The sequence below is a fragment of the Etheostoma cragini genome, chromosome 12 (assembly GCF_013103735.1).
Source record: "Etheostoma cragini isolate CJK2018 chromosome 12, CSU_Ecrag_1.0, whole genome shotgun sequence".
NCBI lineage: Eukaryota > Metazoa > Chordata > Actinopteri > Perciformes > Percidae > Etheostoma > Etheostoma cragini.
In genome coordinates this window covers 2,779,003-2,792,100 of record NC_048418.1, presented here as the reverse complement: position 1 = coordinate 2,792,100, position 13,098 = coordinate 2,779,003, and the positions used below count along the sequence as shown (strand labels likewise).

The window sequence follows — 13,098 nt, the reverse complement described above, 5'->3', positions numbered from 1 at the left end:
CAATCAGTGTGTGAGAGGGGTCACTTACTCTGTGGAAACTTTGGCGGGTTGTCATTGATGTCGGTGAGCGTGATGTTGACGGTAGTAGACCCAGACAGTCCTCCGACTGAGCCCGCCATATCTTTGGCCTGGATCACCACAACATAGTGGTCCCTGGTCTCACGGTCCATGTTGGACATCGCTGTACGGATGATACCTGAGGTAGAGATAAGGAGAGAAGAAATATATGTAATGTTTAATTGAACAGGGATTAGGCGCTATTAAACATTAACCTTGTCTAAGAACAAGGAGAGATGCATTGCACCAGTTTATAGTACAATTGCTATTTTCCGCCCAAAGTCCCTGGACAGGCAGGTTAAAAAATGTATATTCAATGCAAGTGATGTTCAAAACACCAGAACATGCCATTTTACAAACACATTCACACCTTATTTACAATAATACATATTATCATGGGCTCAATTGTTCCCATTTCCTCAACTAATTAAACAGATACTTAAACTATTTAATCAGGGCTCCTGGGTAGCACTCCTGGTGGAGCGTGCACTATTCAATCCTTTCTTTCCTCTGTCATGTCTTCAGCTGTCCTATAAACATAAAGGCCTAAATGCCACAAAACTCTTCTTTCTTCTTCTTTAAAACTAGTTAATCCTTCCTCTTCTCTTTCTTTTGGATTATTTCCAGTCAGAGGCCTGGACCGAGTGTGTGAAAGCCTTGTTCCACATACGGTCACCTGGTTTCAGGCCTTGGGCGTTGCCCTGTGGACTCTATAAAGATCCAGAGAGTAGGGTGTGCAGCTGGTGTCTGGTGTGCACCGTTTGTCACTAATGACCTTGTGGCTATTGGCTAATGTTACTGTTCTTTTTCTTGCAAGGTAAGGCACAGAGAGCACAATTCTAACGGTAACGGTATCACAAGTTGGATCTTTGTAGGTTTGGCAATCATTTCTATCAGTAATAATACCATTATACTCCACAGGGAATTACTGAGATCTGGGAACATGATGAAACTAATTTAAATATTTATAAAAATAAAGTGGATTAGATCAGATTCTAAACAGCCAGCAATGATAATATGGTACACTATTTCATCCCATTTTGCTAAGTGCATAGCTTTTGCAGTCAGCGATATCCCAAACAATTAAAATGAGCACAAAAATACACATTGCACGGTTTTTCTGAATTGTATTCTACTTTATTTGATTTTTAGCTTTATACTTTTGAAAGGAAGGCATACATTTTTACATCTAAAAGTAAATGAATCATTTTATGTTATACTATTTGTTTGTGGTGTGGTTACCACGCTCATGGGGAGGTCCTGTCTGGTTACGGAGAAGGCGTGGCCAAGGGTGAAGGACTGTTGAATCCTGGGGCCTGCCAGATAAGCCATACCATCTGCTGCCATGTTGGAAGGGAATGGGGACACACAAACAAGGTTTATCCTTGTGTGTCCTTAGGCCAATATATGGTGCTTTGTGTCTCACTCAGTGAGGTCAGTATGTTCAGTTCCCATCCTGTTTAGTTGTTGCAATTTTGAGTATCATTATATTGTGTTGACCTCACTTATGGGTTTAAATATTAAGTTCTTGGTTTATACTGTTTTGTATTTTTGGGTCAATAGAAAACCCTGTCCCCAGTGTCCCTGACACTGTCTTCTTGCACTTTGTCATAATGATGTGATGTCAGTCTGTTCCCAGAGCTATCCAATTACAATGGTGAATATAATGTTATTATAAGTGTTAGAAAGGATTTCTGTATATTAGTTCAAAGTTGTAATAAATAGGAATTATTCTTTAATGACAATTTTAAAGTGGAGTCCACAATATGAGTTAGTCCTCCTCCTTAGAGGCTCTGACACACCAACCCAACGGCCGGCCGTCGACAGAAAAGGCGGTCGGACTGATGTATATAATATATTGTAGTATTATGAAAGAATTTTCTATAAGGACATGTGATTCCGTATTTGGATTTTTTGGATTAACAAACATTATCTGTTTACAGACTTTTGTTCTTACAGTGTGGTCAAAATGACTTACTTTGCAAACTGTCCACACTTAGAAGGTCTGAACCTAAACTGGTACTAACAAGGACAGAATTCTCACACACAGAGCTCCCGCATGAGATGCACACAGAGTTTAGCCCGGGGGCTCTGCTCCACTGCATTACTCGCTTCAAAGGCTAACAAAGCAGAGAGCCATCTGGCCTTATCAGCCCCTTTAGACTGAGCAGAGAGACACGGTGCAGGCTGGACAGTACAGGAAGCACACATTATGCACCTGTATCACAGACTGACCGGAGGAGAGACACATATAGACTGAGAGAGAGAGAGAGAGAGAGAGAGAGAGAGAGAGAGAGAGAGAGAGAGAGAGAGAGAGAGAACAAGAGGAAGTGGAGAGTTTGACAATGAGTAGAGGGGACTGGCGTGAGAAAGGGGAAACAACTACAGAGACTGGAGCCAGCTAGAATATTAACGCTGTAACGATTCACCAGACTTTGGTTCGCTTTGGTTCGCGATTTTTGACCCACGATACGATACCAGCCTTGATTTTTCTTTTTTGGAGGCGCGGGGGGTTGTACCTTCGTGAAGGCCATCTTAAAGCTCCTGTTCCTTCCCCGAGGAACTAGGATGGAGGAGGGAGCTATGACTGAGGATACACAAGAGCAGGCTTCCCGGAAGCCTTGCAGCTGAAAGTGTTGCTAACTCCGCCAAGAGAACGTCTCATCCCTTCTAAAAACACATTTTCTGTCTCCTCGCATCTGTCTTGTGCCTTCTCGGTGGGAGGGACTAAGATGTAAATCACACATTTGATTGAGATAAGATCAAACCATAGGCACAGCCGATGGGGATCTACTAAATATCTCTCCGCCATTCACATACACCCAGTAGATTCACCTTATTTTGAGGAAGACATTTTTGATGAATAGAACACTAAGAACAGTTCAATTGAACAGAGAGAGAGAGAAAGAGAGCGAGAGAGAGGACACAATCTTGAAAAAGGGTGTTACAGTGATGAGGCAGAGATTAACTGTCAGAAACACAATCGTCACAATTTTAGATTCTTGGAATTAGTTCTTTACTTGGTATAACGAAATGTTTCAAGCCACTGTTGAATTTGATTCGACGGGGCGTACTGAAACGTAATGTCTTCAGTCTTTTTGACAGAATGACACAAAACTGGACTCCACCAGCAGAAAACCAAAAGACCTTGAGCTGTGCACATTCCCCCACCCGCGTCATGCTGAAATTAGAGCAGTCCAAATAACACAATGGAGGGAAATGTATTTGTATTTTGCATTTTCCCATTTAAGGTTACTTGGCATTATAAATGCTGCCTTCTTCTGCATGCCCTCGTCTCAGTTTTTGCTGTAATCCCTCGCACACAGACACATGAGAGTAATAGAGGGCAGATAAGAGGATACTTTTTCTCTGCTTTAGCTCGGAGAGAGAGACACAGATCAGAAAGCAAAGAGGAGGGAAGCTCAGCATGGTCCAACTGATGTTTCTGCATTCGAGCTCCCAGTGGATCGTCTGAGCTAGTCTTTAGTTTGTTTTCACCATTTTGTAAAATTTAAAAAAGGCAAACACTGTGGCCACTGCTAGTAATAAGAGAAAAATAAAATATATGATCAGGGATATTTTGTGTAGAGTGTAACAGGAAGTTGTGAATGAACAGAAGGCTGCTTGTGATCAAATGATTATTAACAGAAGTATGTAGTTGTAACAAATGTTAGACTATATTACATTGCATTACATTGCTTCTATCACTATACAATCACATTAGTCCATAAAGTACAGTACTGCACACCAAATCATACACTCAACTAGTACAAAAGTAACAAGAGATGTAACAGCTTTGCTGCCATTGAGTAGTCCAAGTACGGCAGTGTCATGAGAGTCTGGGTAAAGGGCCGGTACAGTCATTAGCTTAGAGGGTGTAAAGGAAGGGGCCCGAAGACAGAGCCCTGAGGACGGTGTTGACACGCACGCAGCAAAGCTTGCAAACTGTGACTTTTTTTGTCAACAAAGCAAATGTTGTCAACATAAGTTCTGTCGATGGGTCTCCAGCATCTGCGGTTGCCATGCTATCTTTGGACCGGCTGTGGCTAAGTTAGAGGAGGTTGACTGACTCGCAGGACTTGTTCCGCTTGACAAGCCGACTGGACGTGACATGGGCACGTAACAGAATTGACGATTCCATTTTTAAATTTGAAATTCAAGATTGTGACTTCATTTTAATCGACTTCAGTTTAAAATTAAAATCGTCACACCCTTAATTTATATAGCTTTAGTTAGTTTGCATATTAATAATAATTATACAAAATGTTATGAATGATCTATACAATGTAGCTATTAAATTGGATAAAGAAGAGACTTTATTGATCCGGTAGTGAAATCAACAAGCTACCTGGACATAATTAACCCAGAGGATGAGGAATGGAGAGAAAGATTTAGCCTAACTTTTGGAGCGTTATTTAGTTTTATATGATAACAATATCAAGCTTCACTCTAGTTTTAAAACGGAGCCCGCTAAAGCCTACGGAAGACCGTGAAGTTGGCGTAAAAGAATCAAGACCTTTGAGAAAACATTTGAGGCTGGAGCCCCAAAAGCCGGGTTAGTTCAGCTTTCATTGAAGAGGTTTGGTGGTGATCAAGCCAGAAATAAACTGTCACATAGTCCAGAGTATATTACAGTCACATGTAACGGGATTAGTAATAACTAGTGCAGTGCCGGTTTAAAACATACTACATGCCATCGCACTGCTACATTTAACTAGCAGATTCAGATTCTACACACACAATATTACAATTAAAGTATAATGCATCATTATTTATTAACACTATCCAGCATTAAAGTAGAGGAAATGTGGGCATGTCCTACATAAATAAATGGATTTGGCAACTTAAACCATTGATTTATATAAGAAGGATTTAACCAGTGGCCATGGCCTTAGCCAGGGTTTAGAAATGAGTAGTCCAGAATTCTTTCAATTTTTTCTGCAATGCTGTGTGTGTGTGTGTGTGTGTGTGTGTGTGTGTGTCAGTTTTGACGGTGAGGCCCGTAGGAGTGAAAGACCATGAGTGGAACAGACCAGACATGAGTGCTCGAGTGTGTGGGTGAGGTGTAAATACCTTATCCATGGCCAGGTTTCGTCCCTGTTCTCGCCTGATAGCATAGTGTGCCCATGAAAAGGGACGTGTCGCAAAAGCATCCAGTGGAAGAATGCAACGGGGCCTGCTTTCTGCCACCTCTCTCTTTCCGTAGGAGCTCAGATTTTCTTTGAAGACTGCCCATTCAAAGAAAATCCATCAAATCTCCCCTCCACCTGGACTTATTATATAATAAAATGCTTTGTTGAATGCATTTGGTTGCCTTGTATATTTTGCACTCTCTTGCATTGCCAGACCTCTCCACAGCGTACGTACGTAGGTATGTGGACACACTGACCCTACGCTGTGCACCTCTAGAATGATGTATGACTACACTGAATGTGTCTCTTTACTATATTTTGTGTTACGTTCTTAACTTCATAATTGCGGTCATTTACAGAATACAAGGTCAGAACTCATCTACTGTTTACCCTAGTTAAGTAATGAACATAATAGTAAGAAAAGTCCATTTAGTTTTACCGAAAGCACAAGGCCGTAAGGACGACTGCTACTGATGTGTAGCCGTCGCTCCGCTATGGAAAGCCCGGACTCATTTCCTGCTTCTCCTTCTCCATAAAAAACATGAAATCAAGGAGAGGGTATCAATGGTTCACCTAAAAAACGTCCTTCCCGAGACTGTTAACAGAGCTGCTATCGCCGGCCAACATGATCGCAATAATTGGTTTGAAGAAATGCAACCCAACAACCCAGAGCCTGTTTTCCTCTCATACTAGGATGAATGTGCGGTGTAGCCAGATCTCAAGCGTAATATATGGTTCTGTGGAGTGGCCTGAAGTCTAGGCTTGTGCTTGTGCGATCTCTTTAAGAGAATACCAGAGCCGGCAGCAAATTGCTAACCTTGTCTACAACAGTCCTTTGATATCTGCCCAAAACATCCTTGTTGTAGAGTTTTTTTAATTTATTTATTTAACTTAAATTATTCAGGGTAGGTTCTCTTCTGCAGGAACGCCCTGATCACATTCACACAGTTCCACATTCACACCACACAGTCTGATCAGCTGGCCACTGGCCGCTCCACTGGAGCAGTCGGAGGTTACAGGCCTTGCTCAAGGGCCCTTCGGGGGGGCTAATGAGCGCTGCTCTTCCACCCAGATTTATTCCTATCTGTCTGGGGACTGAACCGATGACCTCCTCCTCCCTAGAGCTTGCGTCTCTAACCTTTAGGCCACCACTGCTGAATCACATATTCATATTCTTTGTAAATACATACAATATTTATCATTCAGAAAGAACCAAGCAGGCCTGCCTCTTTACACCAGACGTTTTTTCCTTTTCCATCCAAGAGATTTTGAGAACAGCGACACACAGTCAGCCCGTAAATGTAAGACTTGTCAAGACATAGGAATTTAAAATAAAATAAAAAGATTAATTAGCATGGCTTTATGGTACTCTTATCAGAGGTAAACATACTCATTTTACATAACGTTAAATTGACAAATTGTTGCATCTGTTCCAGGTGGTACTTAGACGACTAATGACTCATTATGTAATGTTGGGTAGCTGAATTAGAAGCAATAATGTACTCAATGAGCTTATCACATTTTGCGAGTAACTGGTATCTACAGCCATAAATATAATTATGTTTAGCTACTGAATTCTTAATGAAGTCTAAAGTACATTAACACTCTACTTCAGTACATGACTTTAAAACTTAACAACTTTCCACCTTTGATTTCTCTAAACTCAACACTGCTTCTACTGAGGAGGAAGGAAAAGGAAAGCAAGAGAGAGGAAGAGAAAATAAAGAGAGGGACTTTAGACTAAAAGGGTCCCCCTGTACACAGGCACGCACGCACGCACGCACGCACGCGCACACACACACACACACACACACACACACAGATGCAGCCGTTTTGTCACAGTGAATGTTTGGCTTTCAGCCTGTGAGTCTCTCCACTTCAGAAAGAGCCAAGGTTAGCCGTCCTTTTCTCTCCTGATAATTCATGTGCTCATACAAGCATGAAGGCACCGAGCCATGCACCTCCGTTCCAAGGCCACCAGAGAGCTGCACAAAAAGGAAATGACAGGATGATATCAACATGGCACAGATAAGCGTAAGAAAGAATGGCTGTTTGGTGCAGCTTATGACAACAATATTCATCGGGAGTCTTATTTTTTTAGTCAGAGAGAGAGAGAGAGAGAGAGAGAGAGAGAGAGAGAGAGAGAGAGAGAGAGAGAAGGACAATGCCCCATTATATATCCCCTATTAAATAGGCTAATGAGAGAAAACAAGAAACACATTGAGGAGGGTTATGTGTTTTTACTTCCAGGCAGGGTAGAGCCTTTAAACTTTTTTTTTTCATCCACCTAAATTATCTTGTCATTATAGATTTTTTTAAGATACAATAAAAGAAGGCTTTGCGTCATGGGTCATAAAGGTGCATTTTGCCAAATACCATGTGAGGACAACAATTACTTCCCTGAGTCAGGGCTTTTATTTTCAGATCTGCACGGTTATTAGAGGGTGAACATTATCTCGCCACAGACACCGAGCTACAGTGAAGAGCTCTGTGTGGTAATATGGAAGTTCAGCATAACACATTTGCCAAATAGTTCTTTTTTGCTGATGATTAATAAGACATGTGGACTCAGGCTGTTTACAGTTTGATATGATGGTCGCACATCCGCATGCTTTACAATCTTACTGGTAACGGCCTTAAAACCCGGTCGGCCTCTACTAGATTTGCTCACAATGTTGAATGCAATTTGCTATGGTTCCACCTGGCTGTTTAACGGCACGCTTGTCCGGTCATCGGTCTTTGAACGTGGTGATGCAGCCCGCCACCAGAGTCTACAGCAGGCGCCAGCCGTCTATTTGGAAAATAAAACCTCTGCGGTGTGTTAAATCTTTAATCTGTTTCTGAGTTAGATGCAAAAATTGAAATTATTTCCTGGAGACCTCATCTTTGCAACTCCTTTCTCAGTTGCTTGTGTAGAACAGCCAATAGGAATGCTCACTCTCTGAAATGACCTTTGATTGGCCAAAGTCTCCCATCGCGGGCAGGCACAAAACAAATATACTGCCTTACCCCAGCTTTGATGCACATGTGGTAATCAGTAGAGAATTGGATGATTTACTAGTGTTAAAAAAAAAGAAAAATAAGTAACAGTAAAGATAAGATTCAGCTCACCTCCCCACCCAAGCTATTTTAGTACAGTCCCCTAAAATAAAATGGTCTCGTCCACTCCTCCTTTACCCTGTCTCCTTCTTTTCTGTGCCATTCCTCTTCTCTCATCACAGGTTCCTATCCCACACCTCTTCCTCTCTCTTCCTTCCCTTCCTCCCTCCCTCACCTCCCCTCCTCTCCCACTGATGTCAGGTAAACTCCAGCAAACATGTTGTGTTGGCTCCCACCTGCCTGCACCACTGAGTTCATCTGTCAGCCGCCTCTTGTTAAACAAGCCTTCAGCATTCAGCAGCTGGCCTCCGGGACCGATTGCTGTTGAGCGTGTGGCCAAAGCCTAGAATTAATTTCCCGTGTGTGTGTTTGTGTGTGTGTGTGTTTGTGGTATAAAAAGGGAACTGTCAAACTAATCATATTGATCAGGATGAAGAGCAGGTGAGAGTTCTACGTTGGATTTTAAAGCTGCTGTGGGCAAGATTTAAATAAAAAAATGCAAATGTCTTCAAGACGACATGTTGCAGCAAGAGGGAGCAGCATCCCATCTTTAATGATTCAAGCACAACAGATTCCCGCTGTTTCTCGGCTTCATGTCCGTATGGTCACTAACTCTGCTCCACAAAGGTCATTTTGATGAGTGTGATTTTTGAACGTGCTAGTGGGAGCAGCGCTGTTAACGGCGCGGGGGGGGGGGGGGGGGGGGGGGGGGGGGGGGGGGGGGGGGGGGGGGGGGTTGGGGGACTCATTTTAAACCACTTTCAGTAATGTTAGCTGTGAATCTACAGCAAACAGACAAGGCTATTTTATTCACTTTATACGTCGGTTAAAGTGATTCTTTTCTCTAATACAGACGATGCTGTGTCATTAACACTAGAACAGCCATCACGGTCATTTTGACCGCTTTGAAATTTATTTGTAATAACTTTGCTGGATAAAAGACTACAATCCTGCTGGTACCTGACTTTTCCTAAAAGAGTCTAAATTTTGATTAAAATTTGTTTTTATATACATTACACACAAAGCAAAGAAATTAAATCACTTTTACCTATTTTGGCTATTCACAGTCATGTGGACCGTTAGGCTCGCTGCTACGGAGCCGTAACGTGAGGTACAGGGTAATGAATTTTTGTATACATTGTCGTGTTTCTTTAGAAATAAACAATGGACAAATAGAGTATTTAACATTTCAGACGTAACGTTATTGGCTTTCAAAGTGACGCCAAAATGAATGGCAGTCAATGGAAGGCTAATGGCGAGTGATGGCTTGATAGCATCAAAATGGCTCCATGGGAGGTATGCTTTGTGGAGGTTGGCTTACCCCAGTGGCAGTTCTACACGGAGACCTAGGTAGGACCATGTCATCCCTGTAGCCTCCCCACGATGACCAAATAAATATGAATAGTTATGATTTTACACGCAAGCACCAAAAGTGGAACTAATGTGCGAGGCAATGTCTCTCACACTGAGAACAAAATCACGTGACAAATGTCTGGTCTCAATATGTTCAGAGCTTAATCATATTTAAGGAAACCCATGAAAGCTGAAGCGAGTATCCACATGTCAGTGTCCTAGCTAGGTCTACACAATGTTGTGATGCTAACATGTAACGTCATCCGTCTTGGCTGTTGGATTGCAAAAACAAATACTTTTGTGTGAAGTAACCAACAGGCTTTAGGGTTAGGCACCAAATGTAATTGTTAAGCTGAATCACAGGTTTGTTGCTCTCTCATAGAACTGCACTTCCCAGAGTGCACCAGCAGCAGCATACTGGCTGCTTTGCACCTAATCAGTCCAAAGACGCCAATGGTTGGGGAAATGTTTTGAAATGCTGCTTCTAATGTTTAACTGCTGTGTGGATTGGTTAAGACACACATTGCAGCATTGACCTCATGGATTTTGAGTTAAATGGGTTTGTGCTAAAATTATAGTTCATTTCGGGTTTGAAAAAAATTGTAAAATATTAATGTTAGGTTCTGTTAAATGCTAGAACTTTATTACATTTGTAAGATTCATTAAAACATCTTCAATGTTTAATTGTTAACTTTGGTGCTGTCTTTAAAGGTTTACAACCTAATCTACTGGCAAACCAATCAACTTACGAAGCCAAATAAGAATAAAAGTGATTAAGTTGGAAATTTGAGATGTACTTGTGTCCTTTGGAAATTGAACAAGAGGAGGACTTCGGGGGATGGGAAACGGGTGTAAATCATATTCCTGTTAAAACCTTGTGTCCTCAGATTGACTCTCTGTGTTTGTTTCATTCTATAGATGAGGTGTACTATGCATCTGTTATGTTCAAAATCCTATAAATAAATCATACAAAAACAAGAGGAGGACTTGTTTTTTTCTTCTAATAGTCACGAAACGAGGAAGGAGTCTAGCGTCCTTTAGTGCCCCAGTAAACAAAAAGTGAGAAAAACAGCAGTAAGAGAAACAAATCAAGGGGTTGAGGATTCACCATACCTAGAGATTGGCGTGGTTTTATTTCCAATAGCCTAACAGCTGGTTTGAGTTGCATTGACATGGATCTAATTTCAGGGGTGTACTTACTTATGCCCCCTGTATTTTAAGGAAGACAATTTATTTATTTCTAAGACATTTTTCATTCACAAAGAAAACTGGTGTCCTTAAAGGCTGAATTTTTAATCCTAATTCCTAATATTTTTTCATTCCTCTTTTTTAGTCAACTTTAGCATGGGTGTTTAAGCTAAGGCATACCACTATAAGTAAATAAATCTATGTAATTATGTTTACCGTACATCTTCAACAGATATCCGCAAGTCCAAGAATGATGTAGCTACCAGTACAGCCCAACTTGAATAAATTCCCGACAATTTTGATGGACAGGAGACGGTGCCTCAGACTAAACTGCTATAATCTTCATCCATGGCTTGAATATGTCATGATGGACTCGACATGTTGCTATGCATGTAGACATTTTTCATTTTTCATGGCCCTACCTCTCTTGCACGTGCACTCACTCTTGTACAAAATAACAAAATAAATGTTCATTTGATTTAAAATAAAATAAAGTTTATACTCTTTAAATATCATTTGTAATGTGTCCCCTGGTTAAACACTGGCCCATCTCTGGCCCCCCTAGTAAAATCTGTCTAGAACCGGCACTGGCTTAAACACTTGAAATTTACGCCCATGCGTCTCCCACTCGGAGTGCCTCCTAAACACCTGCCGGAAAAATAGCCAGAGCCACCGCAGAGTGGGGGGGGGGGGGGGGGGGGGGGGTCATTACACACACCCTTCCATTAACCTCTGCTTCAGCTGATTGTGCTTGTTGGCTGCCGATGGTCTATGAGCACTTGGCAAGGAGGAGGGGGTGGGCTTGTAATCAGTCATGGGTCTTAGACCCTGCCACATGCTTCTGAGGTTGCCCCCTCCTGGAATTGTTGGTCCACTTTCTATCCATACTCTCATTTGCCTCCTTTACTGCTCTTCTCACATTGTAGTCTGCAGCTTTATAACTCTGACTTCAGTCCTATTTGTAGGCAACAGTGCGTGTGCTCATGGCATCCCAGAATGTTCCTGTAATGCATGGCTTCTGGTTGTGGAATTGTGTGACTGTAGATTTGGGTACAGTTGCTTCTGTACAAGTTAAATCTACCACAGACTCAGTGAATGGCCCCCCAAGCTGGCCGCCCCTCCCGAACAGGGGAGGGAATCCAGGGATATAGCTGTTTGACCGGCGTGTAGCAGTGATCTTGAGCGTTTAGTCCCCTCGTGACAAGGCAATCTCAATACCATCCTGTTCAAACTCCCCAAAGGGTTTGACCTAAACTGTACAGAACATGCAATGTTTACCGCAGATGGATATAAAGATGTCCATTCATTTGCAGCTATCCGAATTCCGCTGTATTTACACCAAGGTTGGGTGTTGACATTTCATTAATCCAACCACCTGCCGGCCTGAGCACTCTGCACAATGTCAAACAGCATGTTAGCATTCAGCCGCTGGAACGCACACACACCCACACTGCGGAAGGTGTACAAGAAGAGAGAAAATGGTTAGAAAGGTCTGGCGACAGACACAAATTATGAAGCAGCATCTTCTATCTGCTGTCTAGTTTCATATAGGACCAATTGTATTCAAGCTGACAGGGATTAATTGAGGTGAAGCTGACAAACGGCGGGGCCAGTGGTTCATCGGTGTAGCTGTGTATGTGAGGGAGGTTATCTGGCTTTCTGAACGCTCCTGTGCATGTGCTCTCGCAGCTGACCTTGCCTGCTTGGAGTCTCCAAAGACCACCTAGATGAGGACATTAACTGGGTCAGGCTAGTCCACACAGCATTCCAGGATGGGACAAAAACGTGCTCTGGATATTGGCATTTCTTTGAACCAATCACAGTCCTCCTGGGCTGTGATGAGCTGAAAACAGTTAACCACACCCCTTATATAACGAACGAAGGGTACAATGCCAACTCAAAGGAAAGGGAAGATGAGGGACAGCCGGTGGAATTACGGCGGCAACAGGGCAATCCCAGAAATGAAACGCTGTCAATCTAGACTAAGGAAGAGGGCGGCTGTGACATTGGTACACAACAAAATTCCTAAGAAAATTCCACAAACTTTAAAATGCATCACCGAGAGTAAAGGTGTTATATTATTTATCATAATTTATTATGCCAGAAGCCTCAATTGGAAACACAACAAAGTGCTGACATCATGCAAAACTTAAAAATTAAAAGTTAAGGCAGTCTCATTGTAAAGCTGTCTCTGTATACAGGAAACACACACACAGTCACACACACACACACACACAGTCACACACAAACACACAGTCACACACACACA

The 13,098-nt window shown here is 42.2% G+C and overlaps 1 protein-coding gene across 1 annotated transcript in view; it reads right to left on the bottom strand.

The window, feature by feature from the left end:
• The window catches only part of LOC117954590 (cadherin-18-like), a 75,498-nt gene that overhangs the window by 21,986 nt on the left and 40,414 nt on the right, over positions 1 to 13,098 (bottom strand). Inside the window, exon 5 of the mRNA XM_034888509.1 lies at positions 29 to 196. Within this exon, the coding sequence (XP_034744400.1) occupies positions 29 to 196 (168 nt within the window). The remainder of the gene's footprint in view (positions 1 to 28; positions 197 to 13,098) is intronic.